This window comes from Ahaetulla prasina, chromosome 1 (genome assembly GCF_028640845.1).
Source record: "Ahaetulla prasina isolate Xishuangbanna chromosome 1, ASM2864084v1, whole genome shotgun sequence".
Classification (NCBI taxonomy): domain Eukaryota; kingdom Metazoa; phylum Chordata; class Lepidosauria; order Squamata; family Colubridae; genus Ahaetulla; species Ahaetulla prasina.
In genome coordinates this window covers 132,473,597-132,499,220 of record NC_080539.1, presented here as the reverse complement: position 1 = coordinate 132,499,220, position 25,624 = coordinate 132,473,597, and the positions used below count along the sequence as shown (strand labels likewise).

General features: G+C 39.1%; 1 protein-coding gene across 1 annotated transcript in view; it reads right to left on the bottom strand.

Moving 5' to 3' along the window:
* Window positions 1–25,624, bottom strand: part of IMPG1 (interphotoreceptor matrix proteoglycan 1) — a 78,689-nt gene that overhangs the window by 9,516 nt on the left and 43,549 nt on the right. The window contains exons 9-12 of the mRNA XM_058176111.1: window positions 20,763–20,783; window positions 15,532–15,764; window positions 9,972–10,048; window positions 8,561–8,765 (exon numbers count right to left, since the gene is read on the bottom strand). Of these exons, the coding sequence (XP_058032094.1) occupies window positions 8,561–8,765; window positions 9,972–10,048; window positions 15,532–15,764; window positions 20,763–20,783 (536 nt within the window). The remainder of the gene's footprint in view (window positions 1–8,560; window positions 8,766–9,971; window positions 10,049–15,531; window positions 15,765–20,762; window positions 20,784–25,624) is intronic.

Sequence of the window (25,624 nt, the reverse complement as noted above, 5' to 3'; positions counted from 1 at the left end):
GCAACAATGATTTGTTTCCTACCTGACTGGATACAAATCCTTTCAGACTGATTTGGAAGCAATGCAAATATATATTAATAGACTCATATAAATGTGCAATAAGCTTATAAGAAGCAGAAAAAAATGGAGGCAATAGCCCAAAGAGAAGGAGACAGAGTAAATGTAGTTGAAGTGGGGTAATTGTTGCCTTGTTTTACGTTCTCTCAGAACAAAAACCAAGTAATTTTATCTGAGCTGAGTTTACACAACACGTTCATGCGAGTGTTGCCCTAGCTCAGCTCCAGGGTGCATGTGGACACCGGCCAGCTGATTTTTGGGCCTTCTGGTCCCACCAGAAGTCAGGAAATGGGCTGTTTCCGGCCTCTGGAGGGTCTCCGGGGGAGATGGGGAAGGCTGTTTTTGCCTGTCCCAGGCTCCAGAGGCTTTCTAGGAGCCTGAGAAGGGTGAAAAATGGGCCTACCGGGCCCACCGGTCCATCACCTGCAAAAAAAGTGGGGGGAGGAGCGGGAGGGGGTCACGTGCACATGCGTGGGAGGGCGGGGCACATTGAATTATGGATGTGGGCATGTACGCCTGCGATCCCCCCCCACGCTCCCCTCACTTTTGACACGCAAAGGCAAAAAGATTAGCCATCACTGACCTAGACTTTGAAACAGATATCATTTTGAATTCCTGGATTTGTGTCCTTGAAGATTCTTAACACAGATACCAAAATAAGCTGTAAAACTCTTTTATACATACAAAAGGGCATAGCTAAATGTTTATGGAGATTCACAGTCATCCAGGTCCTGGTTGTCCCAAAGGTGCTTTTTTAAACCACATCCTATAGAATAGAATAGAATAGAATAGAATAGAATAGAATAGAATAGAATAGAATAGAACAGACCTTGCAGATCTTCTAGTTCAGCCTGCTGCTTAAGCAGGAAAACCTATACCAGACAAGTGACTGTCCAATCTCTTCTTAAAAACCTCCAGTGATGGAACGCCCACGATTTCTGAAGGCAAGCTGTTCCACTGGTTAATTGCCCTCACTGTTAGGAAGTTTCTCCTTAATTCCAGGTTGCTTCTCTCTTTGATTAGTTTCCAACCATTGTTTCTTGTCCTGCCCTCTGGTGCTTTGGAGAATAAGGTGACCCCTTCTTCTTTGTGGCAGCCCCACAAATACTGGCTTACTGCTATCATGTCATCCCTAATTCTTCTTTTCTTTAGACTAGCCAAACCCAGATCCTGCAGCTGTTCTTCATATGTTTTAGTCTCCAGGCCTTTGATCATCTTAATTGTTCTTCTGTCGTGTCACAACATCTTCTCTGAACTTTTTCCAAAGTCTCAACATCTTTTTTGTAGTATGGCAACCAAAATTGGTTGCAGTATTCCAGGTGTGGTCTTACTAGGGTTTTATAAAGTGGAACTAATGCTCCACATGATCCTGATTCTATGCCCCTGTTTATACAATCCAGGATTGTATTAGCTACTATACACTGCTGGCTCATATTCAATTGATCATCCACTAGGACTCTAAGGTCCCTCTCACGGTGACTATTTTTGAGCCAGGTCTCACCTAATCTGTACTTATACCTTTGATTTTTCCTGCCTAAATGTAAACTTTTGCTTTTCTCCACCTTAAGATTTATTTTGTTGGATAGGGCCCATTGTTCAAGTTTATTTGCAAAGGATTACAAAAATAAGCCAAAGGAGTAAAGAAAATATATAATATTGTTATTTAATGTAGGATTATATCTTAAATATGACTATTAAAGAGTTGAATTTTGCTGCCAATGCACGATAAAGTACATAACCTTCATCCTATTTTCTTACATACCAGCTGTTTTTAACCTCAAGTAATTTTCATAATCTCCTTTCTGTGTTGAGCTTCTGAAATCTCTCTTCTGTGGAGATCAATATTTAGTAAATGTCTTGTGTTTACTCAGAAATAATTTCCTCTTAAATTTATATTTGCTTTATTAATTATGCTTCTACTTTGCTGCAATGATAATAACCTATTTTGATATACAAGACTTCCTTTATAATCACTTGTCATCAAAATACTACAAATCCCCGTTTTCTTTATTAAAATGTCATGTATTACTAAAAATGGAATTTTCAGGAATTTTACTTTCAGTTTGTTGACATCTTCCTCTGTTACAACACATCCAGCTTAATCTAGCTTTGTCATTTTATGCTGTATAGGATGCAGTCTTTTAAAATCTTTCTGGGAATTCTAATCCAATACCTTTAGCACAGGCTGGGGGAAGACATATTTAATGATTAATGTATTAATTTCATTTTTTCTGGTAAATGGAGACTTCTTAATCTCCACATAATCCAATCTGTACTGCCGTGAAGAGAAATATGCTCTCAGCGAGGTTGGGAAGATCACTTATACAGTGTCCATTCATACACCTCGTTCCTGATTATATCTTCCCAACCTTCCTTCTCAGGGCCATAATACAGATAATCTACACCGCTACCATCAGCAAAGCAAATTTGTGTAGTAAACGAAGATTCAAATCAGAAATCAGAAGATGCTATGTAAAACAAAACAGCCAAATTTGTTCAAGTAGCAGTGGCGTCTCCAGTTCAAAATTATCTCAAAGAAATCACAGAACAGACAAAGGCTGAGGTGATTTTCCTTTGTTGAAGCTGTATTTCTAAGCTTCGGTAACAGAAGCAGAGGGTATTTCTGTGTGCTTGTATTTTAGGCAGCTTATGGAATTAATGTTTCCTAATGAGGATTATAAAGTAAGAGCAGTCTCACTGAAGTCTATAAAAGCACCAGCACAGTGTGAGTCTAATTAGATAGCTACAGAAAAAAACAACAGCAACACCGAGGTCAGTCAGAGATAGTTAAATAAAACAGGTTGAGTTTTCTGTTTATCAAATCCTAAACCCATATGTAATTCAGTTAAGATGAATACCACTTAACAACAACAACAAAATATCTATGGGCTGCAATCCAACATAGAATTAAAGCTGATTTTCTACATTATTTAGGAATCGGCCCCACCAAACTCAATGGACTTACTTCAGGTTATGATGGTAAATACACTATGCTAGATTGTAGTTTTCTTTGAAGCCTAAAAGAAGCACAACTATATTTCATTTGGGATATGTAGGCAAATTTTCAATAATTCACAAGTTAGTTTGCTGGAATCCTACGTGGTAAGGAAGAATATTGCCTATTTTCCTTAAATTAGGAAATTTAATCCTAGGGGGTGTGCATAAGGACACCAACATGCCTACCGTCCCTGTCCTACTGTTCCCAATTATATGTAATCATTCTATGTGTTTATGGCTATGTTTTGCCTATTTATATTCTTTTTTTGTGCCTATTTTTTCATGTGTCCATGTCTTTGTCTATATTGTTATTTGTGTCCTTGTTCTTGTTGATAAATAAATAAATAAATTTCCTCCCTGACTTTTGCGGTGCAGTTCCTGCTCTTTAGCATGTAGAACTCAATCCATGGTATCTACTTGTACTGCCAACTTGCCATTTCTTGAGCTATCCCTTGCATTTTTATTGAGAAGTTCTATTTTATGCTTAAGATTTCAGTCTGTTACATTTTAATATCTAAGTCAACTTTCACAAAAAAAAAGAGCTTAAATAAAAATTCAACTCCAATTAAAAACAGATTTCATGTCAAACTAAATAAGTTACTGGAAAGCAACCAACATGCATATTTTTATTATATAAATAGTAAGTGGAGATGGAAAAAATGAGCTAAGCATCTATTATTATTATTATTATTATTATTATTATTATTATTATTATTATTATTATTATTATTATTATTAGAGTTGGGGCACAGGAGAAAAGGGGGTTAAGTTCTCTTCCTTGCTATGTTCTTGACCAGAAATCTCTTTCAGAAGTTAATAGCTAAAGTCCCAAAGATGCTTTTTCAAGAGGAAACTGTACTTTCTGATTTTTCACTTTTCATCCAAGAGGCTTCTTCAGCTCTGTGATGAAGAAGCTTCTTGGATGAGAAGCAAAATGTCTTCAAGGAAAAACCAGAAAGTCCAGTTGCCTCTTGAAAAAGCACCTTTGGGACAACCATGACCTGGATGACTGAGAATCTCCATAGATATTTAGCTAAAGAGAATTGTCCACCACAGCAGTGAAATGCACTTACCTTCGCTACTGGTTTGGGAGCAGTGGTGGGATTCAGTCAGTTCGCACCACTTCGGGAGAACCGGTTGTTAACTTCCTGAGCAGTTTAGCAAACTGTTCGTTGGAAGAAATCATTAGGGCCAAGAACCGGTTGTTAAAATTACTGCAATCCCATCACTGTTTGCTGAGTGTGTGTGCGCACGCCTCTTCTGCACATGTGCAGAGCTATCTGTGCATTGTGCAGAGGGTAACAACAGGACATAATGACATCCCGGTGGGTGGGTAGAGCCTCCTGCCACTGGCGCTACCGGTTCGCGCAAGCCGGATAGATCTGGCTGGAGTTCACCACTGGTCCACCAGTACCACTAGGAAACATTTTTGAAACACAAAACAAAATAACTCCTGGGAAGTGATTTTTTTTTTTGCAGCCTTTCTCCTTTAGCTTCCATTAATCTTCAGATTGATCAGGTTTCCCACTGTAAATCCCACTGTATTTTAAATATGAGATTTATGCACAACTGGATGGCTGTGCATAAATGCACATCCATTAAACTGTTCCCTTTGCAAAAAGGGAATAGCACACGGGAAGTGGTGGGTGGCCTGCGGTGGCGATGGGCAAAGCAAAGAATACAAATCTGTCCTTGGGTATCAGCATAGATGGCGAGATAAAAAACATTTTGCTGTATGGGTTTTAATGTCCTTTGGGTTCTTTGAAGGGAAAGATGAACACACTTTGTGGCATGGCTCTGACCCATTCACGTTCACTTCTGGAAGCCTTTGGCTTAGCTGCACAGAGGTCAAAGAGAGCTAAGACAACTTAGAACTGAGCAACAGAGAAATATATACTGAAGTGGAAGTTCTATGTTCTGTGAATACTTTTTAATAAACCAAAACTTTAAAGTATAGCTTGTACTTCATTGTACTTTCAAATTGTACACATTGCCAATGCAAATCTGAGTAGCTGTTAGAGAAGTCATTTTGTAGCACAAGCTATTTGTCCTCAGAGGAAATAGAGGCATTTACCTCCAAAGCTTTTGACATATTGAGAGTACAGGTACTGTATATTTGTGAGTGAGGATAGCATTTGGTAGCCTTTTAAAATTACATTTTAGGAGCTCAATATTTAACAATATGGTTTATCTGTAATGGAAGAAGTAAGAGTCTATATTAAAGCTTAAAAAAGAAGTTTAAAACATGGATTTCTGCCATTATGGGCAGTGTGTTATGTGTTATGTGACCAAGTAATGACCAAGCCTTTGATTAGCTAATTTAATACCCAGAAATTTAGACTCTGTAGTATAAGACTTATGAAAACTAACAAACTGTAACACATGCAGAAGTGACATGGAAGAATAAATCAAGATTCCTAAAAAAAACAAAGAACAAAGGTAGCAAAGAATTATTATTATTTTTTTAAAAAAAGCATTAAGCAAACAGATTGGATTGCAATAGTTGTTTTCCCTAATCTGTGTTCCTTTTAATGTATGCAGGACCATCAGCCATGGTGTCATTCTAATTGGCTTGAGTACATTTTAATATATTAGTTTTATGGAAGAAATGATAAAGGGTATCCGGCTGAAGGTAGAATCTTGCTGTGCAATTCTGATTACATATGATCCATATGTTGAAGATTAGTTTGTAACATTCCTAGGACTGAAAATCTAAATGTACTGCAATTACCATAAAAATTGTTTTTCTGGAAAAAGTCACTGTGAATTTGAAAACTTCCTGGAGAAATACAAAATAGACCACTAATTTTAAAAGTCCCATTGGTTTAAAATAAGTGCATGTTAAACCAAATGTAGTACATATAGAGAGACAATATGCATTAGTCTAATATCAAGTTTCATATCATCAAAATATGAAATATTAATAAAAGGAAAGTCATAGGTGGATTTGTTTTTTTTATCTACAATGTCCTGATTTCATGACATTTTTAACACACCTGTAGCAATAAACAATATTTGCAGGTAGTGAACAATACTTGTGATAGAAACATTAACAATGATTATCAACTTTTGATCAAAGAGAATTTATGAAAATGGAAAGAGTATGCAAACTGATCTCTTCTTACTGCCATACCTTGTACATCCAAAATATTTTTAAAAAAATACCTTCAGATTATTTAGGATTAGATATTCAGAGCCACACTTTCTTCCAAAACAAATTTCCAAACAGAAATACTTCATCACAGTCTAGGTTATTGCTGGTAGGCTGATGTGTGCTGTATGATCTTGACATGTGAAGCCAGCATATTCACAGAATGGGAAACTCTCTGCCCAGTAAACAACTGACATTGTACTCATCATGGATATGTCAAGAGTCAATTGCACAATTTCTAATCAGAGGAGGAATCAATGACACATCTTGATGCACTTTCAATTTCTCTGAAATTACTGCCACTGGCCAGGGTGATTATGTGTCAAAAGTCCTTACAACTCAAAACTGTTATTGATTTCCGGAAATCAATACCAGTCTGTCTAGATGTTTGGAATGTACCAAACATATGAATTGACTAGATAGGCATTTCAGAGAAAGCACAAGCATTTCAATCTCCAGTGCAAAGTTCTAAATATGCATAGCTGTCAGTGATTTTGGAGATTATGGAGGGGTGTAATTCCCATAAGGAAGCAAAGGCTCTTATTTGTACGTTTTGTTTCTAAGCACTGTTACTACGTATGCCTTCACTGACGGACTCATTCATTCATTCATTCATTCATTCATAGAATTTATTTAAATGCCCATTTTATTCTTGTGATTTTAAGTGGCTCATGACAAAAAACACAACATACAACCTGGCGTAGGTTATCATAAAAATAAATTAGAAATGTGGGAAAGCCCCCTAAATAAATCTATCTCATTATCAAAATTCTGTACAGGGTAGGTTCCATTGACAGCCTGGCTCCAGTGTTTTAGGGAAAAACCAGATGTTCAAGCTTTTCTAGAAGATTAAAAGGGATGGGGTCATCCTGATATCAGGGGAAGAAGCTGTTCATAAGGCAGCTTTATCTTAGAAAAGCAAATATATTTTCAGATCTTAATAAAAGAAATGTGTGTATCATTTACATAATGACAACAATGACAAACATTAACTAAACCAAAATCAAATGTTTATTTTTAAGAGAATTATTTCAAAAGAATGTGTTTAAACTTTAGCTAATCCTGTTGAGAAATGAATGAAAATAAATTCTCATGAATCAGTAGCAAAATTTATTAAAATGAGAATATTCTTAATTTTAAAAAAAATACATCTTCATTTATTCAATCAAAAATTGCAGCTACTTCTCCATACTCATTTAACTAGGAAGAATATTGCCAAGAAATTACTGTCTTTTCTTTATTTTAAGGTATCTCATGTTTTTCTTATTTCCCTCTCCTTCCACCATATTCTCATCATTCTGAATAATAGTATTTAAGCTAACTGTTTTAACTGTTTTTAAGTAACTGTTTTAAAGTCTGAATTAGGAATCGCTCTCCATTGTTTAAAATAATATCCAAAGATGAAATTAAGTATTGTTTGTGACTGACCTTGGGTTCATAAGAGGGTCTCTTTAGGCAATTGTTATCATTTAAATGTCATTTTATCCTTATTTATCATATTTTTCAGAGTATAAGACGTACCTTTTCCCCTCCTAAAAGAGGTTGAAAATTTGAGTACGTCTTATACTCTGAATGTAGCTTTTTTGAATCTTTTTTCAGCCCTAACAAGGTGCTAGTGAGTGAAGTGATCTCTGTGCTAAGCTTTTTTTCAGTGAAGCATCTTCCTGCTTTGCCTGCTCCCTCAGACTCTCAGATGTGAAATTTTTTTTCAGCTCTAACAAGGCGCTAGTGAGTGAAGCGGTCTCCGAGCTTTGCCTGCTTTTCTCATTGTTTCTCTCTCCAAAGATCAGTTGTGCTTTAGAAGCTGTTTTTTATCCCCAAGGGGATAAAAAACAGCAAATTAATGGGATGAAGCTGACCAGACTAAGGACACTAGCCAGATGAATACCTGATAGGCAGATTCCCCCCCCCCATTTTCCTCCCCAAAAAGTAAGCTGTGTCTTATACTCTGGTGCGTCTTATACTCTGAAAAATACGGTATTTCTGATCCTTGAATAACATAATTGAACTGAACAGAAACAAAATTGGACATACTTTCAAAAATGAGAAGGAAAAAAGGCTCTTTCTGTGAACTGTTTCTGAAGTAACTGCATTGTGGAAGAAGTATTGCCAGTCTAAAACATTCAAAACATGAAATGGAAGTGAGCTCTTCAAACTAAAATTTCTTCTAAATTGTTTCAGAAATAAATACCAGTATAATATATAAATTCTGAATGTGATAATCAATAATTAACAGTGGCTGAAGTGGCTGAAATAGAAGATATTTTCACATAAGTAAGTACCCATTTTCTAATTTCTGCTGGTACAGGATAAGAGAAAGGGATATGTTACTCAGCTAACAATCTAACAACTTACCTTGCTCAGAGAGTGTGTTAGAAATTGTATATTTTGTCGTTTCTTCTTCAACCTTCTGACTGGTGATTTCTTTAAATGTTGAAGGAAAGAGAATCCTTGTGGTATCCAAGACAGTAGAAGATATGGTGGAGACTGGGTAATCTACCTCACTGAAGGTTTTTGTCACTGTTGCTACATTTGCATAAATGAAAGGCATTTCAGAAGTCTATAAAAAAAGAGGAGAAAATTAGCGGCAATCTTCATTTATATTTTATTGTGGCCAAAATACAGTAGGTTTTACTTCTACTTTAATTATATGCTACTATGTTTAAAATACTCTCCTAAAAGATAAATTATCAGCCCATCAGTCTATCCATAAATATTTCTAAAGGATTATTCATCTATCTTGATTTGCTGTTATAAACAGCAAACCTTGGAAATTCTTGGACTTCAACCAAGAGCTTTTAACTATGGTACAAGAAGAAGGCCTTTTTAAACACTGTTAAATATCACATCTCATGATAATCCAGTCATCCTATCTCTAGCCAGTAGTTGAGAAAGCTTAAAGTTTAGCAGCTTCCCTTTCATTGATTTTCCCCTTCTTGTCCCAACATAAAAGCACCAGCGTGCCTACCATCTCTGTCCTAATGTTCCCATTAATTGTATTCATTTTATGTATTCAATTCATGCTTTTACTTATATATATTATTTAATATGTACTATATTTGACAAAATAAATAAATAAATAAATAAATAAATAAATAAATAAATAATACTTCCCAAGGATATAACTGTAAAGTTTTGATTGCTAAAGCAGGAATTGGCATGGCTACTCTTGGCCATTTTAGAGTGCTGCAGATATGACTTTTCACTTGAAATCCCTAGTGGAGTTTTCAACCAGCATTAATCTTTTGGCAGAATCTGACTCTTTCAAATTGTACTTCCAGAGTCCCTGTTGAATGGATTGTTCAAAGGTATTGGAGACCTAGTAGTAAAAGAACCATATCGTATCTCCTCCCCTTCCAACCTTGACAACTAAACCCAAGGCTGTCAGGACTTCAGATGCTGGCCTTGGATCACCCCTTCTTTTCTTACCACACTATCACCCTAGTGATGCTCTTCTGTTTTATTGTGTTTACCCTCCTCAAAACCCCAAAATCATCTTTTTCGATATCTCATTTTAGTAGATGTCTAAATCTGCCTAAATCTATTCTTCTGTCCTTCAGCCCTGGGCTCAGCCTACAGTAAGAAAAATTACTGCTGTATGTTCTTTGGCTGGTTAGTAACCTACTACTGGCAGACAAATTACTGCCAATTACTTTTCTTAACTGCCCTGTATTTTAGTCTGTGCTGAATTAAGGAGTGAAGGGATGCTAATCTTATTTACTGTTAAAAGTTTTGTTGTGGAACAAAGACAATAAAAGTTACTCACCAATTCAGCTCCGGCTAGAGAATCTGTTACCATTGGCTGCATGTCATTATTTATATCACTAGACGGCCTGATAATTTCTGCAAAATGAGACAAATGATATGGTCGTTTTTTGGTCAAATTTACCTATCAAAGCTGACCAAAGCATGTCAATTATTATATAAAATTCTGTGTTATAAACACAGCATAACAGTAAAACTGCTATTTTGTTCCCCTTGTTAGTATCAGCTGAATCTGTAAGGAAATGCTTCTTAATCTGTGTAGCCAAAACATTTTAAAGCAGGGTTGTCCAAACTTGGCAACTTTAAGACTTGTGGAATTCAACTCCCAGAATTCCTCAGCCAGCAAAGCTGGTAGGAATTCTGGGAGTTGAAGTCCACAAGTCTTAAAGTTGCCAAGTTTGGACAACCCTGCTTTAAAGGCTCTGATCTGAGCTATCGGTGTCCTTGCAGTCCACTATGACATCTTGGGGCTTCTGACTATTTTACAAAGCTGAACTGATTACCTGCTAATGATAAATCAATCAATTTGAATTACTGCTACAGAGGAAATGCAGACAGGAATGCCTTGAAGACCCTTTCTTCCCTCAAAAAGCCATTCCTTGGGTTTCTCCTCCACTATGATTCTCTGATATGAACAGTCAGAAGGGGCTTAGAGCACCAGCTATTTCTATGAGGGAATCTGCAGCTGAAGTGAGAGGAGGAGTCTGGCGAGGTGGACATTAGGCACAAAGAACCAAAATAACACCGGGGAATTGATCAAAGTGGTATTTTATTGCTGCTCGCCTATTTACAAGAATCTTGCCAGGCTGACTTCACTCACTACAGAGCAGCCAGATAAACTCTCCAAGTCTTAGGAAAGCATCTGCTTTCTGTCATTTCTCCCCTTCAATGATTTCAGGCTAGCCAGTCCCTTAACTCCCCCCCGCCCCAACTTCAACTGCAGATCCCACAACTATTTCCTTTTGACAACCTCCCCTCCAGCTTCCTAGATGCTGCCTAGGAGGAGGAGGAGATAATGCTTAATGTTAGGTTCGGGAAGTAACGAGGCTGGAGACCAGGGTAGTGACAACAGCTCTTTAATATATGGTGAACCCAGCAACAGGCTGGGGGAAAAACCTCTCCTTTTATACAGTTCTGTTGAGGTTTCCAATCAGCAACGTGCTGATTTCCCGCTCAAATATTTAAAGGCACAACTGTTAATACATAACACTCCTCCCCTCCCAGAAAACACTTGGTCTTATTTACATATTTATTTACATGTTATTTTTCGACGTAGTCACGCAAATAACCTGGGCGTCTCCTAGTTCTTTCTGACCTGCGCGGTTCAGTTCTGGGTGGTGTTTCGAGCTGGTCGGAGGGGCTGTTTTCTCCTCCAGCTCTTTCTCTGGGCCATCGGGCTCTGGATTATTGGCCGACTCTTTTCTTGGCCATCCGGCCTTGGATTAATTTTGGATTTTCCTTGCTGTTTCCCTCGGGGACCTGATGGCGTCGCTGGAACTCTGGGACCTCAGCTAAGTCTTGCGCCTCCCCCGGGTCATTGTCAGCTGTGGATTCAAAGTGGTATTGGTCATTACCTGTCTCTGTTGGTTCGGTTTGGTCAGTTATTCGTTTCCTTAACTGATCTATGTGGCGCCGCCACATTCGGTTGTCTGGTAGCTCTACCACATACGATTTTGGCCCTGTTACTCTTGTTACTTGTCCTGCGAGCCAACTAGGGCCGTCCCCATAGTTTCGGGCCCACACCGGTCGCCTATGCTCATTTCCTTGTTTTCTAGCTCCCCTTGTAACCCTCGGGTGTGTAATGGGGTTCAAGCAGTCAAGTGGGCACCGGAGTTTCGTCCCATTAGCAATTCGGCTGGGCTTTTCCCAGTGGCTGTGCTTGGGGTTCTGTGCTGGACGGCTAGGAAAAAGTCTATTTTTGTTTGCCAGTCACCTGGCTTGAGCCTGGACAATGCCTCCTTAGCGCTCCGGACGGAACGCTCTGCAAGGCCATTCGACGCAGGGTGGAAAGGTGCAGAGAGGGCATGTCGGATGCCTTCCTCTGCCAGGTACTCTTCAAACTGGGCTGCCGTGGTGGGGCCCATTGTCGGACACCAGAGTGTCCGGCAACCCGTGAGTTGCGAATAGGTGGCGAGGGTTGCGATTACTGTTTCGGCTGTGGTGGACTTCATAAGTATGATCTCTAACCATTTGGAAAATCGTCCACCACCACTAGGAATGTTTGGCCGTGAAAGGGCCAGCAAAGTCAATGTGGATTCTTGACCAAGGCCCTTGGGGCTTTTCCCATTCTCTGACTGGGGCTGTTGGGGTAGCGGTCTGGACTCTTGGCAAGCTTGGCATTTCCCTACCCTCTCAGCAATCTCTGCGTCCATGAGTGGCCACCATACATAGCTTCTAGCTAACCCTTTCATCCTTACGATGCCTGGGTGACCCTCGTGGAGGAGGTCCAATACCTTGCCCCTTAACTTAACAGGAATTATTACACGATCACCCCATAACAGGCACCCCTTGAGCCGAGAGCTCATCACGTTTCTTAACAAATTCTTTGAACCGTTAAGCGCAGACACCCTCTCTGTACCCAACCGAGTACAGTCCTTAACACAATGTCGGTATGATGCCGAGCCACTTCCTTTGATGTGACTGGGCCAGAGTCCAACGAGTCAATAAGGAGGATGGGTGTCCCGGAGTGGGGTCTTGATCGCCCCTGGCAGTGGGCATCGGCTCAAGCGTCTGCATGCCCACTTCTTTTCCGGTCGATGCTGCAGCTTGTATGAGTAAGCGGCTAAAAATATAGTCCATCGAGTCAAACGTGGCGACAGTGCCACAGGTGTTGGCCGGTCGCCAGCCAGTAGTCCCAATAACGGTCTGTGGTCAGTCACGATTTCGAAATTCCGCCCAAAGACATACTCATGGAATTTTTTGACCCCAGATACAATGGCTAATGCTTCTTTGTCTAATTGGCTGTAGTTCCTCTCTGGGGAGGACATCGTTCTAGAGTAGAACGCTATAGGGGCTTCTGTGCCGTTTGGAAGTCTATGGCTGAGTACAGCCCCACCCATAAGGAGGCATCGCAAACCAGCACTAGGGGTAGTGAGTCGTGATATTGGATGAGCAGGCTATCACTTGAGAGCAGGTTCTTGACTGCTTCAAAAGCCCTATTTTCTGACTTTCCCCAAGACCAAACAGTATTTTTCCCTAAGAGCCTATGCAGCGGTTCCGCAACGGTTGCTTTGTTCTTTAAAAAGACCGCGTAAAAATTAACCAATCCCAGGAATGCCTGCAGCTCTGCTTTGTTTTTGGGCGCTGGAGCCTTCCTAATTGCCTTAACCTTGCTCTCAGTAGGGTGAATTCCTTTCTTGTCTATCCGGTAGCCCAAGAAATCGACCGATTCGACCCCTATCTGACATTTATTTGTCTTGACTTTTAATCCTGCTTCTTCTTCCTTATATATTGTAACTACTTAGCATTCCGTAGGTGTATAGCCAAGAGTGCAATAGGATATTCCAGAGAGATGTCAGCGGCTGTACTACGAAGCTACTTTTACTTAAAGAATAAGGATTGCCTTATCCTTTAATTACTTTTTAAAGTTTATGCTAAAGCAATTAAAAAGGGAAGGAGCAGCAACAACTCATCTCTTCCACAGGGATCTGGGCCTTCCATTGTTCTAAAGCATTGCAGAGAGAATATGGATGGCATAAAAAAACTGAGATGGAGAATATTTGGCCAAACGTTCTGCAAAGGGACGTTCCTACTAGTTGGAAGGGAAGGCAAAACATTTCCTCAGAAAAAACAATTTTTGAAAACTTTCAGCTCAGTTCTTAATAGTTAATTCCATCTACTTTATTGCTCTGCCTTATCTGTTACACTTCAGAACAGTTCATAATAGAACATGGCAGAACACAACGCAGCTGACTCATTAATAGATCAGAAGTTGTATTAATAGAAGGCCCAAGGGATGCATATTGCTGTATTTCTGGTAATTTCCTCTTTCAGTCCCATTCCTTTTATGTCTGGTTTAGGAAGACTTTAATTTCCTACAAAAAACATTTCTGGAAGGATCAGGGAACAGCAAAGGGGTAAATAACAAATTTAGGATCTCCATAAATGGAAATATAGAATTTTTGAATGATAACAAAATGGTTAGTTCTTTGCCCGGTAGGCAACTAATTATGCAAAATATAATTAATTTCTGAAGTGAAGCTATATGGCAGCAGTAGTCAAAATATTCCTGCCTTTTGTAATTAGTTACTATATGGCAGACATGGCCGCTCAATAAAGCTGTTTTGTGCATCAGTTTATTTCACTGTATCATCAAACACTTTATGTCTTAAAAATTATATAAATTAAAATTGGGTCAGTCATTGCCATCTGCTTCCTATATCACACCATTTGTATTTTAATATACGTTCCATCCAGCTAAATACCACTAATGCTACTAAATGCTTAGCAATTAAAATAAATGTCTCAAATTTGTTCTACCCTAGTATTTATACTATTATACTTTTGTTATCTGAAATTTAATTGACTACCGCATGAAAGCCATTGAGGCAGACTTGGGTTTTTTGACCCTGCTGTCTTATGGCATTTTCTATTAACAGCGGACACAAAGACTGCCTTTTACACTAAAGGCTGGTGAACTCCCTCCATCCCATTTCAGATAAGGTTTTGGCCTTACTCAATAATCTCCTGCTTCAATGACTGAAATGCACTTTATCTTGGGCTGGTTCTGAAGGTCATCAGATGCTTCCACTAGCGCAAATACAGAATTCAACCTTTGGCAAGAGGAGGCTGGGAAACATATAATCCCAGGCTTGGTTTGGCTTCTGTGCTTCTGTATTTGCTTCCAAGCCTAATTCAGAATGTGGAATTTGACCTTTCAAGGCCTGCATAATTTAGAAAGGGCTGGTTCCCATATGTTTCCTACCCCTCCCTCTGAGCTCCAAACAGAAAGCCAAGCTTGATATCGGAGATATACACCTTATGGTCCATGCCACCTCTTTTGCAGGCACCACAAAAAGACTGCAACTCTATAAAATACTTATAAAATTAACTAGCTGGGGGAAAAGAGCAGTACATGGAGAGTAAGAGATAAAAGGATGGCATGTCTCATAACAAGTCAAGCAAATGCGATCATCTTGCTGACATATTTTTATTTCTAATTTGCTACTCTCTTCTTTTTATTACCTGCTAAAGTAGGCTTCTTAATAAATTAATTATAAGTCAGCCTAATGGAGGGGAACAACAAGAAGAAGGAACAATATTCAGTAGCTAAAATCCCTTGGACTTGTCTGGGGAGGAGAGGAACAAAGCTTGCCTTCAAAATAAGAAATCGGATACATGCAAAACAGTGAGATGGAATGATTCAGAAAAAAACAAGAAGGAAGCTAATTATCAGCTATGATATATCACAGAAAAGCAGCCCACAACTTCCTGATATCTCCCCTTTTTTCTGAGGAAGAAAATACAAAGCATCTGTAAGGCAGGGGACTATCCAATTACTTTGAGAAGGTCAGGATAACATTAATTAATTAATTTGCAGTAAGCATTTGTAACTTACTGACCATCCTTAAACTGGAGTGTTTCAAAGTCCACGAATACTGATTTATCTTCTTGTAGGAGTGTGGCAACCATCTGCTGAAGATCTGCTATTTTCGGTACAAATGTTGGTATCTCCTTCTCTTCACCAAGAGTGACCTTCTCGCTTTCAATTTTTTTGATGTCAGTACCATCCGCAGGTAGTTCTGAACCATCTCTTTCAAAGTTGGCAATATATTGTGCCACGGTGCTGCTTGTCCTATGGGGTAGGAAGAAGAAAGAAACATTGGTTTGTTGATGTGGGAGGAGGTGGGAACATAGTATATTATTTATGGACTGATTTTACAGCTAGTATGCTGAATTAAACTATGGCCAAGAAGTAATATCTTCCAGCTACAGTCATTTCTGATTTAAATTTAATTGCAGAGCTTATGAAAATGGGCCTAAATCTATCAATTCACTTTGTAATATAATTCATATCAGTTTAAAACATCAACTTGACATTACTCAGGTTGTCCGGGGGGGGGGTTTAAATAAAGTCACGGTCATGGGCACAATCATGTGATTGAAGATTTGAGACCTTTTATGTGACATGGCCTCAGAAATAAAAAGGGGCAAGCTTCAATCACATGGTTGTGGTGGCCATCTTGATATTTCAGACCACCACACCACCCATGGATCAGTGGTGGGTTGCTACCGGTTCACCCATCCGCTCTGCCCACCTGCCTGGACGTCTCTGCGCATGCGCAGAAGCATCGCGCATGTGTGTGAGCGCCTGAGCCCACGAGCAAACCGGCAGACCGAAATTGAAACCCACTACTGCCAGGGATGCCTTAACTATATTATTGAAAGACCTACTCCAATATACTAGTATTTCAGCAAGATGAAAGTGCACCTCATTTATACAGAAATACAATTTAAAATGTATAAAATAAATAAAACAAGGAATTTTTCAGATCATACCCCTCTTGAGGCATATGGGTAAAAACGAAAATACGATTTGCAAAAATAAAATTCTCAAGGTATAGTGAAACATCTTCTCAGCTTGCAATCAATATAGCCATTACTCAGATATCAAGAGTCGTGGTGGTGCAGGGGTTACAATGCAGTATTGCAGGCTAATTCTGTCGACTGCCAGCAGTTTGATTCTTACCAGCTCAAGGTTGATGCAGCTTTCCATACTTCCGAGGTCGGTAAAATGAAGACCCAGATTGTTGGGGGACAATATGCTGACATTGTAAACTGCTAAGCGACTGCTCTAAAGCATATATAAGTCTAAGTCTATTGCTGTTGGTATTGTTCTTGTAAAGAAAAGACATTTGGATGGTAAATATTTTTTTATTATTTTTTCTCTTAAGTCCTTGAATCTGTTAAAGATATGAAATGAGCATCAACTACCTGTAGCAAAATCTAATAAGTGTGTGTATGTGTGTGTGTGTTTGTGTGTGTGTGTGTGTGTGTGTGTGAGAGAGAGAAAGAGATCTCACACCTTGCTTTTCTCTGATTTAATGATTTTTTAACTCCATATTTCTCTTCTGATTAGCCTTTAAATCAAACTGGTCTTCATTTTCACATAATTTTATTCACAAGACCAGTCCATTGCCTCCCTTGGGACATTTCCCAAACTTCCCAGGCTTGTCAATGATCCAAGATGTTTGGCTTCTGAGACTGGTGTAGAGTAGCTGGGATGGGATCGGGTGGGCATCCAGAAGGGCTCAGGGCAGTGGTAAAATCCTACCGGTTCACACCAGTTTGAGCGAACTGGTAGTAATAAAAGCTACTGGTTCGTTAAACTGGTAGTAAAAAAAAAGCTACTGCTTGGTCCGAACCGATCTTTCTGACGATCAGCTGTGCCGCACGTTTTAAAATCGCTAGACAGCAGAAAATCCTGCTTTCTAGTGACTCTAAATCGCGCAGCACAGCTTGCCCCACCTCGCTGTTCTACTTACCTTGCCAAGATTCCTTTTTCCATGCACAGCGTGCGTTTGGCACATACTGTGCATGCGTGCATTTGGCACACAGTGCACATGTGTGTGCAGTGTGCATTTGGTGCGCACTGCATGCACGTGCACAGCTTGCGCTTGGCATGCACCGCACATCAACTGGCAGCGAACTGGTGGCAAACTGGGGAGGACTTCATCACTGGCTCAGGGCCACTGAAACAAGACCATCCCTATTGGAGTGGAATGTACTCATTTTTACCTCTCTCAAGTGCACCAAGTGCTTATTTATCCAGTTAAAAAGAACACAGATGCCATCAGGAATTCTGGATGCTCCAGTGCTCCAATGGTTTGGTTTTCAGTTCCAGCAAACACAGAGATTCTCCTTCACCCACTATCAGGGCGGAGGATTTTGTGTTGCTGAATTAAACACAGCACTAATGAATGAGGAACACTAATAAAACAAACCCTTGAGATCAGGGCATGTAAATGACTACGATTCTGTCCTGTTTGTGCAGCAGTTCATGAGTAGAAAAGAAGGAAGGGAGAGATCGGTAGGATACAAGACTTGTTCTATATTGTGATCAGTGCTGGTATTCAGCCGGTTCGGACTAGTTCGGGTGAACCGGTAGTGGTAATCTGCAGGTGGGCCCGCCCCTGCCCCCCCCCCTGGTGCTATGCTGTCCTATTTAGCCAAGTTTTCAAGCCGCATTCATGTGTGCAAGCTGCGTGCACGAGCAAAGCATGCGCGGAAGGCGCATGTGTGCATTTTTGATGCACAGTGAACTGGTGGTAAAGTTATATGAAACCCACCTGTGATTGGGATCTACATTAAAGCCCCTTTGATGTTGTGATAAAGGCGCTGTGAATTCTAGCCCTGCCTTTGGCATGAAACCTTAGTCTGGGTGATTTGGGCCCTTCACTTTTTTCAGCCCAACTCACCTCACAGGGTCGCTGTGCTGAAAAAAGGAGGAGGAAGGAGTATTAGGTATGTTCGCTACATTGACTTATTGACAAAAATAATAAATGTAGGATATAAACAAATAAACAAACAAAAATAAGGAAATGTCAGTAATATTAAATAAATAAAGATTATTTAATCTTTATTAAATAATAATAAGAAACAAATAATTAGTAATAATTAGTAATAAATAATATTAAACTCTGTGTTTTCCTTGCTATTAAAAATCTCACCCAGCTCACGAGAACTGGGTATGATATTGTATATATTTCCAAAAGACTATTTTAAGAATTAGGGTTTTCCACATCTGTTTTATTAATTTATTATGAGTATTCTCGTGCCAGAATGACAGAATGACAATTCTACCAGGCAATTATTTTAGTACAAATTACATTCTTCTAAAACAGAAAAGGAATAAATAGTACTTTTAAACTAACTTTTTTTTTAAAAAAATGTCCTCTGCAGTGGCAAATCATGGAAAGGAAAAGGAGGCCCTGGAAAGTGGTATGTATTTTGCTTTCCGTTGCAAAAATACTTGAAACCCTGAAGCACAAAGCCTTAAAAAAAATGCTTTTAGGTTTGACTGAAAATTCAATAGTAACTGAGGAGGCCTCATGAGATCTTAAAAAAAAAACCTACACTTGGACAATTTCATTTTTTTGAGTCAAATGAGAATGGACCTTCCAGCAATATTTCAAAGTTTTATAAAAGGAGCCCAGGAAGCAGTTTTCTTTTTACACAGTGTTTTCCCAAGGAGATATATAAATGTATTTATTTTGTTCTTGTTCTGAAAAGGACATGAAGGTTATGATTTCTGAGTGATGGCTATCTCGAGAGGAAAGGAAACAATTCTGGTTGTTTCAGTAGGATTCAATAAATATGAACAAAGCCTAAAGCTTGGCATTCCGCCCCCCCCCCATCCCCTTACCTTTCCTTCAGCCTGAAGGGAAAAAAAAGGCAAATTGGGACCTGATCTTGTTTTATACCTGGAGTTTAACTTTTTTTAAAAACTGCCATTGATTGCTGAACAAACGAGCAATAAATCATATAATATTAGGCCTTGGTCTAGCAAAGCTTTTAACAAAATACCCTCAAGCTGGCTGCTCTCCAGCTGTGTAACTTCAATTCTCAACATTCTCAGCATTCATAAAGCTGATGGGAGAATTCTGAAGTCCAGATTCCTAGAGAGGACAGTTTTGAGGAGCCCTAGTTCCTGAAATACAGGCAACAATAAATCAAGCATTTGAGGAAAGGAAAAGTATATGGGGGTTAAGTCTTGTGGCCAATTACAATGGAATGTGGGAATATGGAAACTCAGCCCTCTGCTTTGCTTCCCAAATGTTTATCCATATTACACTGAACCCATTATGTACTAGAGATAGCAGTGACTTTTGCTATCTACCTGATTTTAATTTGCCTAGACCAGCGATGGCTAACCATTTTGCCATTGTGTGCTGGGGGTGGGGGCGGGCTGTGTGTGTCATGCGCGTGGTGCCCACATGCATAATTCTATGTGCCTTGCCCCCGCACATGTGCATGCAACCGCCCCGTCCCCCCACTCCTGACATGCAATGGCCCAGTAGGCCCATTTTTCTTTCTCACCTGGCTCCAGAGCCTTTCTAGGAGTCTGGGAAGGGCAGAAACAGCCTCCCCCCCCCCGGAAGGCCCTCCGGAGGCCAGAAATGGCCCGTTTGCCAACTTCTGGTGAGACCAGAAGACCCATTTTTTGCTGTCCCCAGCCTTCCAGAAGTTGGCAAATGGGCCATTTTTTTTTAATTTTGTCACAACAGTATACGCAAACATTGACATAAAAACAACAACACATCATATAAACATATATATAGGCTAAAATATGTATAAAATATAAAATATAGGCTAAAATATGTATATATATATATATAAGCAAAAGTATTAATTTCATATAATGAAAGGGAACAATAGGACAGGAACATTTCTGGTCTCCGGAGGGCCTCTGGAGGGTGATGCTGTTTTCACCCTCTCCAGGTGCCTAGAGAGGCTCTGAAGGCTGGGGACAGTAAAAAATGGGCCTTCCCAACCACCTCTTGAGACCCTCCAGAGGCAGGAAACAGCCTGTTTCCCTACTTCTGGTGGGCCCAGATGGCCTGAAAATCAACTTGCCGGCACACACATGCATGCAGGAGCTGAGCTCGTGTGCCCACTGATATGGCTACGCATGCCACAGGTGCCATAGATTCGCCATCACGGGCCTAGACTTACAGTGTGTTTTAAAGAAAATATTTCCTTCTGTATTTGAAAGAAAAGAAGTTGACTTATTTAATATTACTGCTATAACTAATTATATATCACCTATTAAAAAAACCTGCAGGAAAGTTACCCATCTTTTTCCTTCTTCTGTCTTCAGTTCAGCATACGACAGGATAGATGGAAGCATTCAAAAGGAAAAAGGACAAAAAAAAAAGTCAAACCATTAAACTATACCTCTTGTTTACGCTACGATCTGCATTTTTCACACTGAAATGATGAGGATCAGGAGAGGAAAAACTGGGATTGCTATCATTGAAGTTGTTTAATTCACTGCCATTACTCTTTCCATTCTGGTAGCAAAAGGTTGTCACTTCTTTAGATTCTTTCCGTCTTCCCCTAATCCTTCTCCCCTGAGTCATCATTTACACAACATTTTCCGACGCTCTTCCAGAAAACCTTTCTTTCTGCTAACAAAGGATATGTGTAAAAGGCAGGGGTGTTTGGGGGGAGTGTTGTCAAAAAAATCAAGATGATGGCTGTGATTGTGCCATACGTGTTGCACACACAATGCATGTGAAAAGTTAGGGCTTTGAAGGTGCTGTCAGAGCCATCCTATTGAATTTTCTGATTCCTCTGTGGGCACCTCTGGTAAGAAGTTTCCAAAAGAAAGATTTTCCCTCCTTTTTTTTATAGTTATCAGCATTCTAGGCCTCAATTTCCAGCAACTATAGGAAACACGTAACTTTAATACAGCAATTCTTAATTAACAATTTCCTTATACAGATAGTCCTCGACGTACGACCACAACAGAGCCCAGAATTATTTTGCAAAGCGAGACATTTATTAAGTGAATTTTGCTCCATTTTACGACCTTTCCTGCCACTGTTGTTAAGTGAATCACTGTAGTTGTTGACTTAGTGACATGGTTGTTAAGTGAATCCAGTTTCTCCATTGACTTTGCTTATCAGAAGGTTGCAAAAGGTGATTACATGACAACGGGATACTGCCACCATTATAAATATGAGTCAGTTGCCAGGTATCTGAATTTTGATCATGTGACCATGGGGATGCTGCAAAGGCTGTAAGAGTAAAAAAAATGGTCATAACTCACTTTTTTCAGGGCTGTTTTAACTTTGAATCAGTGGTGGGTTTCTACCGATTCACCCTGGTTCGCCCCGGTTTGGGCAAACTGGTAGTGATGGTGGTGGGAGGCTCCGCCCACCCACCTGGATGTCCTCACGGATGCTCTGCGCATCCGCAGAAGGTTCTGCGCATCCGCAGAAGCGCCGTGTGCGCTCACAGTTCCAAACCAGTAGCGAAGGTAAGTGAAAACCACTACTACATTGAATGGTCACTAAATGAACTGTTGTAAGTAAAGGAGTACCTGTATTTATGTATTGATTTTGCAAGAGAGGCAGTTAAGGTTTATTTTCACCTAGAAACAGTACAGTAGGTAGAAACAATACACTACAATGTTGTTAATCCTCTTGTGTCTGCTATTTCTATTGACAGTTTCCTGTAGACAGTCAGCTATTCAGCTTTGAGTTAAAGTATAATCAGAATGTTGGTACAGAATAAAACACTGAATATCAAAACTACAATATAAGAAGTTTAATACCTCTATTGTTTCCCATATGAAACAAGAAAAGAAGGGAAGTAGCTTTACTCATTGTTTTTGTTCTCTCAGATTCTGCTTCGGGGCAAAGAATGCAAATACCTAGTTTACTGCATACTTCAAAACCAGCTTTTAAAACTGAAATTATTTTGTTAATTTGTTTCTTTACTAGATAATCTATATATTATGCTACTGATACGTTGTCGAATTCCATGTTTGCTTTGTTTTTCTTTCTGCTTTGAAATTTTAAAATTCAAAATAAAATTACAGTGCTAACTCGTTTAGCTTGATATTTTTTAGGGCTGATGGGCAGAAGTGCAGTTTGGTTCTGAATAGAATAGAATAGAATAGAATAGAATAGAATTCTTTATTGGCCAAGTGTGGTTGGACACACAAGGAATTTGTCTCCAGTACATTAGCTCTCATTGTACATGCAAACAACAAAGTGATCAGTCATAGATCATAAATCATAAGATACAATAATAAATCCTAAGATACAACAATTGATAAACTCATAATATAACAATATTTTTTTTAAATTTTTATTTGCATTTATATCCCGCCCTTCTCCGAAGACTCAGGGCGGCTTACACTATGTCAGGCAATAGTCTTCATCCATTTGTATACTATATACAAAGTCAACTTATTGCCCCCCAACAATTTGGGTCCTCATTTTACCTACCTTATAAAGGATGGAAGGCTGAGTCAACCTTGGGCCTGGTGGGACTTGAACCTGCAATATTGCAGGCAGTTGCTGTTAATAACAGGCTGCATTAGCCTGTTGAGCCACCAGAGGCCCATAGGAGAAGATAGAAGGAAAGATAAGAGGTGAGAAAGATGAGAGGATAAATTATATTAAACTAAAATGAATTATATTCTAATTCTGATCTTCATTGTACTGGGGTACTTTCATTAATATTTTCCTTGAGTGTATATTTTTTGTGTGGAACTTTCAACATTTTGAAAAGAAAAAGGAAACAAAACGAAAGGAAAGGGGAGAAAAAGTCTAAGGAAACTAGTAATAAAAATCACAGGACTTACCAAATAAAACAATGGAATTATTAAAATGTTTATTTTAAAGGTTGGGGGACTTCTGCTAAATGGCTCTGCTAAATGAAACACTCCCTAAAATAACACTGTACAAATAATCTATCCATAAGGCAAGTCACTGCCAGATAAAACAGCACTATGTTAAATGACATTCCAATTATAGCTAATTAACACAACTTTGATTCCTTAAAACCTGCAAACTCTAATCTCTTTGCCTGAGAGAAAGTTTCACTGAATATAATAGGACTCCTTTCAGAATCAAAGAAGGGTCATATATTGTAAAGGGTCTTATTGTAGAAGCAACCACTGAGAAACCTCAGAGCTTTAGATGCCTGGCTAGTTTTCCCTTCTATTCTGCCTAATTGTCATACTTGAACGCTTGGGCTATTTCTCAGACGTTTTGTACCCTGGGATCTATACTAGAGTAAAAAATACATGGCTATAATGGCAAGTTTGAAAGCAGAACAATAGATCCAGGGGGAAAATAATTAGACCCATATTAACATTACTACTTGGACATGTAAAATAAGGTCGACATTTGAGTTCTTATTAATAAATACAAGTTGATTATGGAGGAAGGGGACCAGGGGAGCTATGCTCCTTCCCCCTCCCTTTCCAGCACAGTCAGTGTACTGTAATGAACCTGATAATGGTCACAGTCACACCTTTGTAATGGTGAGGAACTGGGTTTCGGATAATTAGCATAACTGAAAGAGCAGTAGAGATGTGCCAAAACCTACCATGGGTAAAATGACCAGGATTTCTTTTTAACAGAATCTTAAGAAGCTTATCATTCTCACACCATAGAAATATAATGAATACTAATGAAGACATCTTTAAGCATTTATTAAATTAGTTAAAGATTTGAATAAGCATTACAATAATCAAAGACTTCACTGGATCATGTCACCGTGACATTACTGGGCTAATATTAACATGACTAATCTTTGTACTTACTTAGGATTTTGATTTTATTTTATCCAGAATTTAGGATCATTGTTCTTTCCACTTTTTTTTTTCTCTTAACCACATCTTATTTGAGTTTGGAAGAAAAAAAAAATGCTAAATAACAACATGTCAGAACAGAAATAAAGAAAAAGAAGATAAACAGCTTTGCTTTCTCCAATTTAAAAAGGAAATAATCTTTCGGCATTCATTTAAGATTATATTATATCGCCTAAATAGAACATTTGTGTGTGTGCGTGCATGTGTGCATGTGTGTATGTGTGGAAATCAAAAGCATATAAATATAGATACTAGAAACAATAACAAATTGCTTACTTCACCCTCAGGGACTGGGGAAAAGGGGAAAAATTGGAGCAAGGAACAGCCAGCTGAAGGTGATACCACTTATTACCTTCAGTGGATTGCAAACACCATCAGGGAGCTAATACGTTATATCCAAATTGCAGCCAACAAGCTGAAATTAATGTCTTGAACTGTGATTGGATGAGGCACGGAATTCATGTCTAGCTACAGTAGTTACCATTTTTCTTCCAGACTTATTTTTAACCACTCTCAATTTTATGTAAAGTCCCTGTTGGACAAAGAGAAAAACCAAGAAATATCAACATTTGTTGTTTATTTAGAAGGACAGAATAATGTATCGAGTTGTGTTAGCACATTGCATAGACCTCCTAAGTGGTAGCATGCAGGCAAACCTATTCTGGCTTGTAGGGAAGTCTCTAGATCGGAAATCCTAACTTGCATAGAATAGTGTGAGCATGTCTGGGAGAAAACAGCTTTGGATGCAGTTGTGGTAAATGGGTCAAGATGTGCTTAAATAATGTACCATCCTTACTGCTAGCAGCAACCTCTTCTAACTACATAAATGTGAGAAAGAAAGTTTACTCTTTATTGATTCAAAGAAAGTATATGATAAATAAATAGATTTGTCTTACGGAATGTTTTGTGCAAATATGTTATTTTATTAAAGTAGGAATGTAACATGTCAGGAGAAACATAAAACAAACGTATATGGGAATGGGATGCTTAACAAGTGTGTGTGGTACAGAGGTGGGTTTCAGCAGGTACTGATCAGTTCTGTAGAACTGGTAGCAGAAATTTTGAGTAGTTTGGAGAACCGGTGGTAAAAATTCTGACTGGCTATTCTCTGCCTCCCAAGTCCCAGCTGATTGGGAGGAAATGGGGATTTTACAGTATCCTTCCCTTGCCATGCCCATCAAGCCACACCCACCAAGCCATGCCATGCCCACCAAGCCACACCAACAGAACTGGTAGCAAAAATTTTTGAAACCCACCACTGGTGTGGTAAACCAAAAAGAGACAAGGTGAAGAGTGAAGGAATGATGAAGGAATTGGTCAAA